Here is a 17,670-nt window from a genome sequence, read left to right as displayed (position 1 = left end):
TTGTAAGATGCGATCCGTTGGGACTCCTCTCCTACCTCCGCAGGAGTTATAGCATCCGTTCCATATACCAGGAAAAATGGGGTCTCGCCCGTAGCAGTTCGCGGAGTTGTGCGGTAAGCCCATAGAACTCCTGGCAGTTCGTCTACCCACGATCTTTTATTTTCCAGTCGTGTTTTCAACTGTTGTAGGATCGTTCAGTTAGTCACCTCCGTCTGCCCATTGGCCTGCGGATTCGCGACCGACGTGAAGTGCTGTTCGATCTTGAGCTCCTTGTACTATTCTGTAATCTTTCTTCCCTGAAATTAGGTGCCATTATCAGAAATTAGAATTCTGGGTATTCCGAACCTGCAGATGATGTTCTTCCAAATGAAGTTAATGACTTCTCTCTCGGATATCTTGGCCACGGCCTCCGCTTCGACCCACTTGGAGAAGTATTCAACCGCTACAATGATGAATTTCTTTTGAGATTGTGCAGGGGGGAAAGGTCCCACGATGTCTATTCCCCACTGGTCGAACGGACAATCTATTTTGATCGGCTCCATTGAGGTTGTTGGTTGCTGTATCAGGGATGCATATTTCTGGCAGCTTTCGCACTTCTTCACCAGCTCCTTGGAATCTTTGACCAATGTGGGCCAAAAATACCCCTGTCGTATGACCTTCTGATCCAGCGATCTCGCACCTGAATGGTTCCCACAGCTCCCTTCGTGGATTTCGCGCATCACGTACAAGGCTCTCTCCTCGTCTAAGCATTTCAGGAGAGGCCCATCCAATGTTCGCTTGTATAGTTGCCCCAACAACATAGTGAATCGTGTAGCTCGGAATTTCACTCTTTTCACCGCGACGGGATCGGTAGGCAAGATGTTGTTCTCCAAGTATTTAATGATTTCATCCTTCCACGACCCGGCTTCGGAGACTACTTGCACCTCCATTCTGCTCGCTAGGGCTGATCGCTCACGCACTAATGCTGTTATTCTACGATCTCTAATCCCATCCATTGTGGCCCCAAATTTGGATAAGGCATCTGCTTTGTCGTTTTCTGTTCTAGGCACCTATAAAATAGAACATTTGTCAAATTTGCTCATTAATTTTTGTACGATCTCCTTGTAAGATGTCATCGTCCTTTCCCTAGTTTCGTATGTTCATTCAATTTGCAATGCAATTAATTGAGAATCTGTGAAAACCTCCAGGTCTCTGGCCCCAGCTTCATATGCAAGTTCTAATTCCAAGATGAGTGCTTCATATTTTGCCTCATTATTGGTTACAGGAAAAGACAAGCGAGCTGCCACCTCGATCTCTACTCCCTTGGGCCCTTGAATCAATATGCCCGCTCCTCCATTGTTGGTATTTGAGGAACCATCCACATGCAACATCCATGTCGAGCCCTGCTCTTCAACAGCTAGAGGTGATTTCAGGTCGCTAGATAGCTCCGTCACAAAGTCCGCCAGCACTTGTGCTTTCTGTGCAGTCCTGGGTTGATAGTCAACGCCATACTGTCCCAATTCGACAGCCCATTTGATCAATCGGCCTGAGGCCTCGAGTCGCGACATCACGTGTTTTAGGGGGTGATTTGTCAATACCACCACTTTTGTGCGATTGAAAGTAAGGTCGCAACTTTCGAGCGGTTACTACTAAGGCGAGCGCTAACTTTTCTATCTCTAAATACTTCGATTCAGCGCCTTGGAGCATCTTGCTAACATAATATATTAGATTCTGATTACCGGCTTCTTCCCGCACCAAAACCGAACTGACTGCATTCTCCGATATGCCTAAGTACAAGAACAGGGTTTCTCCTTCCTTTGGATTTGCTAGTAGGTGGGGTTTTGTCAGATACTCCTTTAATTCTTGTAGCGCTTTCTCACATTCCTCAGTCCATGTGAAGTTTTTCGATTTTCTGAAAACCTTGAAGAAAGGTAGGCTTCTATCTTCCGATCGAGAAATAAACCTGCTCAATGATGCGATCTTTCCAGTTAGCTTATGCACCTCTTTGATCGTAGTTGGTGATCACAAGTTCATTATGGCTTGGATCTTTTTCGGGTTCGCCTCAATTCCTCGTTCGCTAACCATGTACCCTAGAAATTTTCCGCCTCCTACTCCAAAGGTGCACTTGTCTGGATTCAGTTTCATTCCGTATACTGAACGCTTGTGCGAGGTCCTCAAGGTGATCCTGCCATCTCCTGCTTTTGACCAGCATATCATCAACGTATACTTCCATTATTTTTCCCAGCAGGTCACCAAACATCTTGTTAACCAGTCGTTGATATGTTGCGCCCGCATTCTTCAAACCGAATGACATCATGTTGTAGCAATACCCCTTGTCGGTGATGAATGAGGTTTTATCTCTGTCATCCTCGGCCATGTGGATTTGATGATACCCCTGATAGGCGTCCATCATCGAAAACATTTCGAACCCGGCTATTGAGTCTACCATCATATCGATCCTCGGCAGGGGGTATGGGTCCTTTGGAAAGGCTTTATTCAAATCTGTGAAATCAACACACATGCGTCATTTCCCCGAGGATTTGGGGACAAGCACCACGTTAGAAAGCCAATTCGTATACTGAATTTCAGACAGATACCCGGCTTTAAGCAATTTGTCGACCTCCTGTCTGATGATTTTTTTCTTATCGTTCCCAAACGACCTCTTCTTCTGCTGTACAAGTCGGGACCCAGGGTCGACGTTCAAACGATGCACAATGACCTCTGGGTCGATCCCTGTAAAATTCGAAGGATTCCACGCGAACATGTCCATGATCTTTCACAAAAAATCTATCATGGCCATCTCTCTATCCATGTTCGCCCCAATTCTGGTAGTTTTGTCGGGTTCTTTAGGCACGAGCTGCACAACCTTATATTCACCGCTGGGCTTCAAGTGTCCTGCCTCATAGGGTCGAGGTTCAGCATCTTCCTTGATCTTCCTATTCTTCTGTTCGGACTCCCTTTTCAGTGATAACTTGTAGCATCTTTTAGCCTCCTTTCGGTCGCATGACACCTCTCCACTCCCATACTCTATGGGGAACTTCATCTTTATGTGATAAGTGGAAATGACTGCTCGGAATGAATTCAGCCTCGGTCTACCCAGGATAACGTTGTAAGCGAACGGAGTATCTACTACCAGAAATTTAACCATCAAGGTTTTTCTCTTAGGCTCATCTCCCATGGACACGGGCAGCTCGATCGTTCCCAAAGAGGCTACTTCGCTCCCCCCAAAACTGACCAGTGGAGTCTTCACCGGTTCCAACCGAGCATTCTCTAGACCCATCTTGTCAACCATGCTTTTGAAGATTAACACAAACTCAAAAGCCATCAATAAAAGCAAGGCCTCCAAAAATAAGAAACCAAAAGCAAACAAACCATGCTGGAACCTGTGGTTGGACACTGGGCCAAGCTTTGTCCTAATAAAAAAGCCAAAACTGGGCAGACAGCTGTCAATATGATTGTGGGAGGAGCGGTGCTAGCACCTCAAGAGCAACTCGCGGGTATGTATTTGTACAACCCGAACTCCTGACTATTTACGAACCATATGATTGGTTGATTGACACTAGAGCGAATGTGCACGTTTGTGCTGATAAATCTCTATTTGTGTCTTATCAGGCCATCAGTGGAAGGACAGTAAGCATGGGGAACTCCAGTACATCTGAAGTATTTGGGATGGGAAGCGTGGACTTGAAAGTTCCTTCAGGGCGCATTCTATCGCTAAAAAGAAGTCATCACGTACACACTGTCAGAAGAAATATCATTAGTAGTTCTGTAATAGTTAGGGAGAGATATGAATTGGTTTTCAAATTTAATAAAGTTGTAATTCAGCAATTTGGTATTTTTGTCGATAAAGGCTATTTAGACGATGGCTTGCTTAAAGTTCGAGTTGATAATAATAAAATTGATATTTCTGATTCTATTATATTGAATGTGGAATCTTCTACATTGTGGCATAGTAGGTTAGGTCATTTAAATCTAAATTCGATCAAACGAATGATGAATTTGAATTTAATTCCTAGTCAAAATATTGAACGAAATAATAAATGCCAAGTTTGTGTAGAAACTAAATGAGTTAGGAAACCCTATCAGTCGATTGAAAGGAATTTGAAAATACTTGATTTAGTTCATACTGATATTTGTGAGTTCAATGGAGTTTTGACTAGGGACCACAAATGATATTTTATCACCTTTATAGATGATTGCAGTAGATACTATAATGTGTTTCTCATAAAAAATAAGGATGAAGTCTTAGATAAATTTATTTTATTTAAAAATAAAGTAGAAACCCAAACTGGTAAGAAACTTAAAAGACTAAGGTTCGATAGAGGAGGAGAGTATGAGTCGAGTAAGTTCAACGAATATTGTGGGGAGAGGCTTTGAATATGGCTTGCCATATTCTGAATAGAGTCCCTTTGAAACACAATACGAGTACTTCTTTCGAATTGTGGAAAGGTAGGAAACAAACCTCAAATACTTTCGAGTGTGGGGGTGCCTAGAAAAAGTGCTAGTCCCATAACACAAACGAAAGAAATTGGGTCCTAAGATGGTTGATGCTGTGTTCTTGGGCTATGTGGAGACAAGTTATATCCTAATATTTCTGGTTATTAAATCAGAAATTCCAAGCATTGAGGTCAACACAATAGTTGAATTTCGTGATGCAGTACCTAAAAATATTTCGCCTGATGATTCACTTGCCTCCACATCTATTCCTGAACATGTGGAAAAGATGTCAAATGTAGGGGTTAGCCCTCGTAGTTCTAATCAGACTCATGAGAAGTCAGATGAACCTAGACGGAGTAAGAGAGCTAGGATTGTCAAGAATTTTGAAACTGACTTTGTCACTTACGACATCGAGGATGATTCGATCACTTTCAAAGATGCTATGGCTTTTGAAGAATCCAAGCAGTGGAAAGAAGCTGCCAAAAGTGAGATGGACTCCATTGTTTCCAATGGAACGTGGGTGCTAGTCGATCTCCCTCCGAGGTGTACTACTATTGGGTAAGTGGATCTTTAAAAGGAAACTGAAGCCTGATGGGACCATAGATAAGTTTAAAGTCAGATTGGTGGCTAAAGGGTTTAGAAAAAAAGGAGGGAATAGACTATTTCGATACCTATTCTCCGGTAGCTTGATTGACTACAAATCCGGATGCTCATAGCACTTGCTTCGGTGTATAATCTCCGATTCATCAGATGGATGTGAAAACAACCTTCTTGTATGGTGAACTCGAGGAACAAATTTACATGGATCAGCCTGAGGGTTTTGTAGCTCATGGTAACGAGCATAAAGTTTGTAAACTTGTTAAGTCTCTATATGGATTTAAACAAGCACCTTCTGTGAGTAGATCATCAATGGCGAATGTGGAGCCAAAAGGTGTCGGTCCGTCCTCTTTTTTGGTGGTGTTCGGACCAGCTATCTGCACTGCACTTGGTTTGTTTCCACTTAGAATGTCTTGAACGTAGAAGCGAAGATGAGTTCTCTTTTCCTGAACTGCCTCATACGGCCGGCTTTCGGAGTAGTATTTGGAGAGAACTGGTGTAGTCCATACGCTAAGTACTAATATCCATGCCACGAGTACAACCTTCTCCATTTCTCTGCTTTTATCAAGCAGTTTCTTTTAAGGTTTTTTTTTAAGGTTATTTTTTCCTATAATTAAAATTTTGTCTTATAACCAATTTATTCATAAAACATACAACATATATACAATCAAACATAGAACATATATACAATCTTTTTAAAATTACAAATTTTAAAAAGAAATTCTGTAATTTTAAAAAGTTCCATATATATTTTTAAAATTCCAAAAATTCAAAAATATTTCTGAAATCTTAAAAAAATTGGATTTCTTTTAAAATTACACATTTTAAAAAAAAATTCAGTAATTTTAAAAAATTTCAGAAATTCAAAAAAGATTCTAAAATATAAAAAAAATTCTTTTTTTTTTATAAAATTATAGAATTTAAAAAAAAATCAGTTATTTTAAAACATTGGAAAAAGTTATTTAAATTTTCAGAAATTCGGAAAAATTTTAGAAAAGCTTCAAAGATTTCTGAAATTTTAATAAAATTGTAGAAATTCAAAAATATTTCAGAAATTTTAAAAAATCTGGATTTTATTTTTAAATTATAGAATTTAAAAAATTTCAGTAATTTTAAAAAATTTCCAAAATTTTTAAAAATTGCAGAAATTTAAAAACTTTTCTGAAATTTTAAAAAAATCTTATTTTATAGAATTTAAAAATAATTTTAGTTATTTTAAAAACTTGGAAAAAATTATTTAAATTTTCAGAAATTCGGAAAAAGTTTCAGAAAAGCTTCCAAAATTTCTGAAATTTAATAAATTTACATAAACTTTTTGAAATGTAATAAAATGTAACTTTTCTAAATTTTTTTGTAAAATTTAACACATTTATCAACAAAAATAACAACAAACATTAAAGTAAATTAAACAAATATTCAAATAAATTAAAAAAATTAGGAGATTGTACTCTTTTGATTTCCATTTTTTTTTTTAACAAAAACTACCTAGAGGTGGGGGGAGCTTTTCGGAGTCCCCAGTCCTTCTATATTAAAATTCACAAAATAATTACAGCGGGGAGAGCTACCTCCCTAGAGTTTCTAGTAAAGTCATAAACAAGTATTACTACTCCCTTACAAATAGAGCAACAATAAACATGGAGTACCTCCCTTACAACAAAAAACCCGAACAGGTGTCGAACAAAAATTATGGCGAGTCAAAAAGGATTTTTGTTATCCCACCACTTCGTGGATCGCACAGCACCTGCAAATAAAGCTGTACAAAATTGCCAAGCCAGAATGTGTGTAATGTTCCAAAAGGATAATGATTCATTTTGATTTCCATTTCTTAACTAGATTTTGACGAATCATTATTCGGACAACCGAAATCTATGAATATTCATTTTAGGAAAAACATAGGAGATTTTTGGTCAAATTAATGATAATGATTCTTCCCTGTTTTGTCACTAAGGAAAAAAATTACTATTTGATACAATATTAAGAGTAAGTTACAATAATCTTTTAAAGTTTGACATAATTATGAATATCTTCTCATTATTTGAAAAAATATAAAGAGCCCATAATTTTAAGAAGCGTCTAACAATTAGTCCAATTCATTAAATATTGTCTATTTTTATAGTGAACCAACCAAAACGTCCATGTGGATTAAGAATTGTAATTTTATTTTTTTTAAAAAAAAATTATTTTATGGATTAAGTGGATGATTTTTTTTTATAATATTTCAAAATTTTTCATCCACTTTGTCTGATTCTTTTTAAGAATTTTTATTTTTATTTTTTTAAAAAAATACAATAAGGGCAGAATTAATAATTTCATACATCCATCCAGAAATTATGTCAATTCACAAACATCAAGGGGTATCTGTAATTTGTCAAATAATGAGATGGTGTTTGTAATTATGTCAAATATCAGGGGAGGCCCTTGTAATTTACCTGATGGTTGGAGGTGGCAGGCGGAGGGCGGAGGTGGGCCAGGGGGGCTGGGGAATTGTAGACAAAGAGAGAGAGAAAAAAATCGATAAGAAGAAAGAGGAGTGGAACGGCTAAGGCCGTTATAAAAATCGTTACTAAGAGAGATACAAAAATTAAAAGATCACTACAAAAGGAATTACAATAATATAGCCATGTAAAAAGCCGTTAAAAATGTTGATATAAATAATGTAGCGTATGGTAGCCGTGTAAAAAATCGTTACAAAGGGTAATACAAACTATGGATACGACATAGTTTTGTGTAGCTGTTACAAAGATTACTCTAAATAATTAATGTTGTGGGAACATATCATTGTAGTGGAACAATATAATTTAAATACATTAAAAAAAATAAAAAAATTTATTTGACATTGATGTATACACAGTACGCAATAAATTTATATATTCATAAATGTTAGTATTATCTTGATGTAACTGTCATCTTACAGTGTTGAACTGCATGGGTTAATCGGGCCGTCAAAACCACAAACGCAATCCTCCATGTCCCTCTTTTACGATTCACACGGGAAAAGGCTTTGTAGGAGGTAACCTATATCATTCTCATCCAATGAGATCCCCAAGTTATTTTGCCTCACGTCTTCACGTGATCTCAAGGACTCCAAACAAATCACGCTACTTAGCGTTAGGCCCGACCCATCAAGCAAACGAATATCTCATCTGCCGCCCCCCACAACTCGTGAGACAGGAAAATAGGAGTATATTCCATTAGTTCACAACAATAGTGTAGCTTTCTTTTCATTCCAAATGTGTCACGACTCGTGAGACCACAAATGGGTGAAAGTAGCATCCACACCATATTGTTGTGGATGGAAGTCTTGGATTTAATCAAATCATTTGAATTTCAATCCATTATGGCCCTAATATTTAACTTGGACCATCCAAGTGAGAGTTAAGTTTTGCTATAACAGAGACCTCATCATTATAAGATCTTGCACGCATCAATTTTAATCATTGAGTATAAACAGATACATTCTAAACACATCATACTCCAAATATTAAAATACACACAACATGCAGAAACAAGCCCAGCACGGCCCTGTTGGATGATCACAAGCCACATTTTGACCCACTGAGCCCGCAGTGAGTCTATAGTCAATCTAGCGTATGACCATGACTATTACAAAATAGTAACCTATTATCATTCTAATGGGCCTTCCTCTTTGTTCTTCTTCCATCGTGAGTTCCGCCGAGCACCGTCCAATAGGCCTAGACCTTCATCTCTTTGGAAGTTTATATTTATTCAAAATAAATAAACCCCACATTCCTAACTAAACTCATTATAATTGAAATTGGAAACCCAATCAAAAGTCGGGGGAGTACAAAAGGAGGAAAAAAGCAAGCCTTATTATTTCAAGGACAAAAAGCAAAAAAAGGAATTAAAACAAAGAGGCATGCAGGCCTCATCCAATATAATATTTAACCACGCATTCGGCCAATGGGCTCCGTGATCATCCCCATTGTTTATCCAATAAACAACAATTAACACATTTATATCAAATATAAACATGTTATACAAATGAATACAATCCATGTATTTGACAATAGATATCCAATATCTAACACCAAAAATATAGTTAAATGCATAAAATAAGGTACTAATGACGCAATTAAAAAATGAATACCAATCAACATCCAATTTATATTTTTTTTTTGTTTGCTTGGAAATCATTTTCAAATTAATTTAAGGCACAATTTAATTTTAGAAAAATTTAATTTAACCAAAATTAAAATTAGTTAGAACAAATAATTTCAGAAAAATTGCAGAAAACATGAAAATTCAATTTTTGGGAAAAACGACACCAAAAGGCCTAGCGGTTTGGACAGCAAACGGCCGTCTGCTGCTGCCCGCGCACTGCCCAGCCGGCACGCACGCTAGCGGGCGCGCGCACGCCACTGCCATACAACTCCATTTTTTAATTTTTTTTGAATTTATACAATTAAAAACTGAAATAAAATCATTCATAAATCCAATTTTTAAAAAATGCGTAGATATTCATAATTTAAAAGCAAAATTAATACATATTTTCTAAACATATAATCATGCTACAAAATCATAAAACATGCTTTCCAAAAGCATATTAAACAAGTTGTTCATGCTCAATTCATAATAACATGTTAATCCTAAAATCACAACACCGAATCGGGCTCTAATACCACTGAAAGAATCGGTATGACCCGTAAACGCGGCAGAAGCGTGAAATGAAAAAATTATTAAAAATGAATCAAAATGGTTTTCCCTTTAAAATTCCCGGGCATTTGGTGTTTGTCAAAAGCATAATAATGAACAAATGAACATGCTAGGCAAGTGGCTATAGGATGAAACAAAAAGCGTAGAAACAAAACATGGAACTTTACCTTTTGTTTTTATAGTTGAACAACAACGTGTGTTATTTCATTTACATTCTCCCATTCAGTTTATGATCCAAATTAGAACCCCTCTAATTTGTCCAAACCACACTAAAAATTAGATATAGTTCTTTTTCTATTCCTAGATAGCACAAAGAACAAGAAGAAAAACAACTCCAAAATAACACTATTGATTAGTGGTTTTGAAATGTCTTATGTTCTAAATTGAATCCAATTCAATATAAAACAAAATGGAAAAATTTTTAAAGAGAAAAGTGAGCAAATTTTCATGACTTAGGTGTTGGTATGCATGATATGTGTGTAGTTTTGTATATTACATACAATTGAATTCAAAATTCAATAACCACCAAGTTTGCCACCAAGACAATCTATACATATATGCATATAACGTTCAACCATGATTAAATAACCACTCCATTATCTTGATCATGGTGAAGAGTTTCAACTCATTCTTAACTTGCTCCAACTACCCTCAAATGGGGTTGTACTTCAAGTATGGACCGGGCTTGATTTAGTCAAATTAAATTAAGCCTCATAAAAGTCCATTGAACAATAATTAATCGAACGCCCGAAAACTCCAAGGGTACACCCCTTGGATTCGTTTAAATTTTGCATTTAAAATTTTTTTATTATGCGTTTTATTTGTCAATCCCGCAAGAGCTTTCCCGGGCCGTATCACAGATCCCTTCAAGTGGTATCAGAGACCTGTTCGATGTAGGGGCCGATGGTTATGTGTTAACGTACTTTTTACGGCTTTTGAAGCATGTTTCTATCGCTTTTCGTTTATTGGTTATATGATGAAAATGGCTCGTTCATTTTTTGCATTTATGGATGTTTAAAGCATGTGAAAAATTTAAAATTTTTCAGGGTTTATGCTTTATTTTGCTATTTTAAATTAAACACAAAAAAGAAAGAAAATCGCAGCATGAACTGTTGTTGTTGGCTCACAGTGCTCACAAGGCCAGGCCCGCGCCCAGGCAAGGGAGCCTGCGCACAGCCTGGGCCGACACGCACACTACGAACGCCGTAGACAGGGCGGGCGCGCAGGCATCGACGTCAGCACGCACTGCAGGGCAGACAACCGATGGTGGGTTGTTTTTCGCCGTTTTTCAAAAATTTGATTTTCTTGAAATTTTCTTCATTATTAATTATGTTGTTCTTTTTCATTTTTTGATAAAATTGAATTTTTCCAAAAATATTAAAATTGCATAACTAATTAGATTTATTATATGCATTGGATGCACATATTTTCTATTATCTTTTAATTGCAAATTACGAATATGTGCTTTCTTTGTATAATTTATTTTCTAATATTGGATATCATGAATTATTGTATTACATAAAATGTATACTTTGAAATGTACTAGTGGATGATCACGAAGCCCACGACCTTTTGTATGTTTATTGGTTGGATTGCTATCTTCTCTCTCCCTCTCGTTTTTAGGCTTGCAATAATAAGACTTGCTATCTCCCTCCTAATGTACTTCTCCTGATTTTTGATTGGGGTTTCTTTTTAAATATAATGAGAGTAGTATAGAAAATTTTCGTGAGGTTTTATTTTTAAGCAAGCCTAGGGAGAAGAAGGTCCATGGAGGAGGAGGCCCACGAAGAAATTACAAGGCCCATCTATATGTTGATGGGTAAAATATTTTGTAATAACATAGGACCACCTTACTAAGCATAAACTCACTGCGGGCTTAGTGGGTCACATAAGTTGGGCTTCATGATCATCCATCCATACATTTCAATGTATACATCTCATCTAATACAACAATTCATGATATGCAATATCAAAAACTAAATTATACGAAGAAAATATAGGTTCGTAATTTGCAATTAACGGACGGTAGAAAATATGTGCATCCAATGCACATAATAAATCTAATTAATTATACAACTTAAAATTTTTTAGAAAAATCAAATTTTATAAAAAATTAAAAAAATGCATAATTAATAATAAAAAAATTCAAAAAACCAAATTTTCAAAAAACTATAAAAAAGGACTCGGCCGTCGCTCAGTTTGTTGGGAGGGAAAGTGTTGGGAGGGAAAAAGTTTGTTGGGAACTGAGCAGTTTCTTGCTGTCTTGCTGGCCTCTTCTGCTTCTCCTCAACCCCTCGCCTTCCACCCGTCCCTTTTTCTGTCGCTCAATCGCACGAATCGAAGTACAAAGCTCTCCCCACTACTCCACTACTCCCACTTCTCTCCTGAAAATGAGGCCCCAGCGTCTGAGTTTCAGTGGAGATGGAGAAGGAGAAGGAGAAGACGAAGTAGATAAGCAACAAACTACTCACGAGGCAGACGAAGAAACCGATTCTGACTCAGACTCCAAAAGCAAAGAAGAGGAAAGCACATCAGCAGTGCCTCCGAAGAAGACCAAGTTGAATCCACCGCGTGAAGAAGAAGGACCCGTATCTGGAAAAGAGGAGTCGGAGTGCTCTTCCCCATCTTCGTCTTCGTCCAATTTCATCATCATGCCTGCCGCAAAACCTAGCGTGAAGAACACCCCTTTCTCTAAGATATTCTCCGAAGAGGATGAAATCGCTCTGCTTAAAGGCCTCGCCGTTTTCTGGGCCGACGGGAGGAACAACAAGTGGACCGAGTTTTACAACTTCATCAAGGACAATCTCCAGCATCAGTTTACCAGAACTCAGGTGTCTGAGGAGATTCGTAGGCTCAAGGGCAAGTTTGAGAAAAATTTTAAAAAAGCTCGCGCCAATGGGGACTGGGTTGATTTCTTGGACGCCCATGAATCCGCTGTGTTTGATGTGTCGAAGACACTGTGGGGAGAAGATAAATGCGAAGCTGGGGATAAACATGCTGAAAAAGAAAAGGAGACACCACAAAAGGGAGGCAGAAGCAGATTCCAAAAGAAGAGAAAACGGGCTGGGAAAGAGCATGATGCAGACAAAGAGATAATGAAGAACCAAAAAAAAACGGGGAAGATTGACAAAGAGGAGTTTGCTTCTGCGTACCCACTCGTGGCATTGTCTTTGAATGAAAATGGATATCCCAACTTCATCAAGGAGAAATTCCTTTTGATTGGCAGAGAGAAGTTACAGGAGCTGGAAGAGAAGTGGAGGGATGTGAAAGCTGCAGAGCTTAGCCTGGAGCTTAAAAGGATTGATTTGATTAGGAGGGACTTGCACAATCTACTCTGAAGCAAATGAAGGATTTAAGAGACTTTTTGGCTTTTGAACAGGTATAACATACTGTTGCTGTCCATCTTAGTGTTAGTTTTTAGTTGTTTATGAATGTTGATATCAGTTATATATGCTGTTTTGTTGAGTTGATGTCTGTTTTTGTGGAAAATTAGATTTGATGGAGTCCTTTTATGTCTTTGACAGAGTTCTAGTCTTCGAAATTTTAAAGCAGGTCTTCAGATTATTACATAAATTAGGTGCACTTGCCTGTTTGCACAATGAAGTCTTCATGTCATAACTAATAAAAGAGAATCAAGTCACAAGTTAGGAAGCAGATAAAATATTTGCCTCATAGGCAGCAGCAGCTGCACTTAGAATGCACAAATACTATGGCTAAGAATGTCATAAAGAATTCTTAACGAGTTCCCAAGGATGGAGAAAGGGCTAATGCTTCAGTCATACTAGATTATGATCCCAGGTTTACCAAACTACCTTTGGCTTAATAGTTCAGATAAGATTCCAATCTAATATTTCAGAGACAGTAAAAGGTTAAATGGTTAGACAAAAATTTTAGTTTGTTGTTGCATAAGCCACAAACATATGGCCGGTTCTCTTTTTCCTGTTGGCTAAAATCATTAAGGGTGTATTTGGACAGAGATTTGGATTTGAAGTAAGGATTCGGAGAATGGATTTCATGACAATATTATTAGGATGCGAATGCAAGCAGGTTACAAGCAGAACACAGGAGAAGTACATTAAGATGTTTGCATTCATATTCCTTTCATTAATTATGTTTTTATACAATGCATTGTCTCACATTCTAATCATGAAATATGGCATTGGAACTCTCTAGTCTTGAATGATTACTCTTGCGGTAATTTGATGGTCCCGACATCCTTACTATAAATCCCATCTTGCTGCTGCTGCTGGCCCAAAGAGAAAATGAAGAAAAATAATGTAAGTAAATAAGAAAAATAAAGAGAAGGGCAGGGGAACAAGAAGTTAAAGAATGAAACAGTTACATCCCAGAAACATATTTTTAGAGAATCAGATGCATTAGCCAACCAACTGTTCTAACGAAAAAGTGAAAAACAGAAAGACAGAGTACAAATCAGAGAATATGTTCTTCGGAGAAGCCGTATTTGACTTAGGAAAAAGGCAGTATTAGATGAACAAAAAAAACAAGTGCGATTTTTTTCTGTTTTCTGATACGTAGACAAATAGATATTTCAAGACATTGTTGTCTATTATTACATCAAGTTTTTGATTCCTTTTGAATGTCTAATTAGCCAATTAAGAACTGAACTTGGGCATGACTGCTTTACAAGCATGCAAAATCCAGCTTGTATTAATGAAAATTTGGTGATCCCAAAGCTCAGCTAAATCTTTTTATAAATGACCTATGCTATCCAAATAATCCACTCTTTAAAATGGATGAACCTGTTCTGACATAATGGAGATTTCTTATAATAGCTATATTTTACTAGGTTGTATTGAAAAACGAATACTTAATTTATGTTTGATCGAGAAATTCAAGAAATAAGCTCCATGAGTTTAAGACTTAAAAAACGCTAACTTTAAACATAGCTGAGCGAATAGAGATTTCCTCTGTAGTCTTAGTAGTTCTTAGCTGTAAGATCGCAACGTATCCTTCCATAAAAGGATCTATGGGAATTTGACATCAATTTGTTGTTTCAATTAATGTTTCAATTTGGTGTTTTCATAACGTCAATTCTAAATCACCTAGTGGTCCTACACATGCACCACCACCTATGCTTGGCCATCCTCAGGTTTTGTATCTAATAACAAGTAAGCATTTTTCAAGTGGTTATGTATCATATGCAATTTCTCTTTTGTATCTAACCCTTTAGCATTTACATGTTCTTTTTGTGCCTTATTCAAGTGGACCAACCATTATGAAGGATGGTAAACAATGTCACATTCTTAAACTTGAACACTGCAATGCAATCTGAACAACTCAAGGATAAGGGGAAGAGAAAGAAGTAGACAAAACAGGGCACTTGTTTTTGTGTAGGATGTGAATTTTTATCATGACTAGCTAACATGAATATGTTGCCTTTTTGTAAAGCGAGAAAGATACTTGTTTGATGATTTGTTTTGCCACATTACAAATGTTGTGGATTTTTTGTACATGATGTGCTCTGTTTGGACAGATGACAAATTAAGAAACGTGTGAATGTTAACAACTTTTGTATAAATTATAATTCTAAATATCAATTAAGTTGGCACTTTTGACTGAATTGCAACTCTGTTTTGCTTCTTTTTTTGTTTCTGTCAGAGATAAAGAGAATAAATGGGGGAAAAATTACAATTTTGGTCCCGCTAGATCGATACTGTTGTAATTTTGGTCCCACACATTATGGGCTCAGCAATTTTGATCCCCTAGAAAGAAAAACTTTTGCACTTTTAGTCCTAACCCTATTTAAACTGTTATGTGAGGGATGAAAACCCACTTTTGAAAGGTCAAAGGTGGTTTTTCATGGTTTGAAACTCACTAGACTTTTTGAAGGGAATTATATCCTATTATGTCACAATTTGAATGCATCTCACGATAAAATGACAAGTTTTTCCACTAAATTTTGCAAAAAGATAAGCTGCCCAGTTATGAAAGATAAAAAAAAATGTCTCTGCAATAAAATAAGCTGCACACTTGTGATAAATAAAAAAAATAAGGGTAAATTACATCAACAGTCCCTTATGTTTGACATAATTACAAATACATTTTTATTAAATAAAAAATTATATTTACCCTCCTTGAGGTTTGTCCCATCTAACATTTAACTCCACCGATAGGTTTTCGGTGAATTTATCACATATTATACCCAAAATATCCCTAATAAAATGTTTGACTATTATTTGACCAATTTTGAGACAAAAATGCCCTTTGGACCAAATTGTAATATTTTAAAATATTAAGGGAGTTAAATGTTATGATCTTACATATTTTTTACTTAAATGTAATATTTTATTTTTTCTTTGCTAACGTAGCTGTTTTTTGTCCATTGCAGGGATTATCTTATATATTAGGGTGAAGTAAATCCACACCTTTTGAGATTTAGTATAATTGCAAATACGTCCTTGTTAGGTAGGAAATTACATTATCCTCCTTGAGGTTTGTAAAACATTAAAATGCTTGCAAAAAAAAAATCTGCAATACAACGACACCCTTCATTTATCTGGCAAAATAATAAATAAATTTTTAAAAAAGACTAAAAATTCCTTAAACAAAACTTCATTACACTAGAAAAAAAAAAGGCGGAATTTGGGGGCGGGTTTAGGAACAATTTTTTTTTCTTTTGTATCTGGAATGGTTTTCAAGATACCAAACTAATTGGGAGCGGTTTTTGGAACGATTTTGGGACGGTTGGACATCCATCCTTATAAATGGTGTTACAAATACTTAGGAATAGTTCATGCAAGACCATTCCTATTTGGGACGGGCTCCGTAACATTATATGAAAAATATGCAATGGATCTAGTTCCCATAATTAAGAAAGCATATGCAATGATATAGAGTGTTGAGAAACAAAAGCAGGTGGACATGGAACTAACTGATACCATTGAAAATACAACGGTATGTGCAAGGAGGAGCCAAATTTGACAGGAAGAAATATGTTGCTAACAAAAGAACACAATGTTGCACGCATTGTGATAAAACAGGCTATAATAGGGACACATGTTTTAAGCTACATGGACAAGAGAAAACGATATGCAAGATCAGTCAGAGAATTTGCAGCAGAAGTTGGACCTAAGAAGGGTGCTCCAGTATGATAAGGAGGAGGATATGTTACAGGAGTTAATCAGATTAATGAAGAGCAATATGCAGGTTGGTCAGCCACAAGGAAACCTGGCGAATGTGGATGATTTTGCAGGTATGAATGTTGTTTTTGCTAGATATGGAGCTGAAATTTTATCCTCTTGGATTGTAGATATGAGGGCAACCAATCACATGTGTGCTACCACTTGCATTCTTGATAATCTTTCACCTTTGCTTCACCCTACCTTAGTTCATTTGCCTGACAGTACTACTCAATCAGTCACACAGACTGTGCACTCAATGTCGTGTTGTTAGTACCTTCCTTTAAAGTTTAATTTGTTATCAGTTCCTAAGCTTTGTTCATCCTCATCTATTGAAGTGTTGTTTTGTTCATCTCATTGCATTTTTCAGAATCAGAAGACTAAAAGGGCTCTAGCTGTAGGAACACAATTGGGCAATTTTGTATTTCTTAGACAAATCTTCATTCGGTTCCACTATCATTGATTCATACATCAAGCTAAAAAAATACTTGCTTTACATCTCAAATTTGTAATAGAATGTTATGGCACAGAAGGTTGGGATATCCATTCTGATCCGGCTCGAATTCAGCGATCCCTATATACGAACTCGTCACAGATAGCTAACTCCTCCAAGATCAGATCTTGGGTTTCCAGAGAATAAGACAAGAACAATGAGCTTGTCGGGCATGTCCCCGACAATGACCCTCCGACGCTCAAGTTAGGTTGATCGAGAGAAGAGTAAGCGATCACAAAGTTCGATCTTAATAAATGCAGAACAGTTATCTTTAATTACGGTGTTTCAGGTCTATTTATAGAGCACAGTTGGATATTGTTGACTGGGCCACGTGGCCTTATCCTACTGGCT

The 17,670-nt window shown here is 36.8% G+C and overlaps 2 protein-coding genes across 2 annotated transcripts; one reads left to right on the top strand and one right to left on the bottom strand.

Annotated features, from left to right (window-relative positions):
* Positions 1 to 302: 302 nt before the first annotated feature.
* LOC105180039 (uncharacterized) lies at positions 303 to 1,547 on the bottom strand. Its single transcript, XM_011103707.1, has 2 exons — positions 1,182 to 1,547; positions 303 to 1,049 (listed from the first exon to the last, which is right to left on the bottom strand). Exons 1-2 carry the CDS (start codon positions 1,545 to 1,547, stop codon positions 303 to 305), a joined length of 1,113 nt encoding a protein of 370 aa, XP_011102009.1.
* A 10,445-nt stretch (positions 1,548 to 11,992) lies between these two features.
* On the top strand, positions 11,993 to 15,258 carry LOC148788423 (STOREKEEPER protein-like). The gene is made up of 2 exons (XM_088879925.1): positions 11,993 to 13,066; positions 14,911 to 15,258. Exon 1 carries the CDS (start codon positions 12,078 to 12,080, stop codon positions 13,023 to 13,025), a length of 948 nt encoding a protein of 315 aa, XP_088736051.1. The 5' UTR covers positions 11,993 to 12,077; the 3' UTR covers positions 13,026 to 13,066; positions 14,911 to 15,258.
* The last annotated feature ends 2,412 nt before the right edge of the window (positions 15,259 to 17,670 follow it).

This window comes from Sesamum indicum, linkage group LG4 (assembly GCF_026168435.1).
Source record: "Sesamum indicum cultivar Baizhima isolate 11 linkage group LG4, ASM2616843v1, whole genome shotgun sequence".
Lineage (NCBI taxonomy): Eukaryota > Viridiplantae > Streptophyta > Magnoliopsida > Lamiales > Pedaliaceae > Sesamum > Sesamum indicum.
Note: the sequence above shows the minus strand (reverse complement) of the source record. Positions and strands in the feature narration are given on the sequence as shown.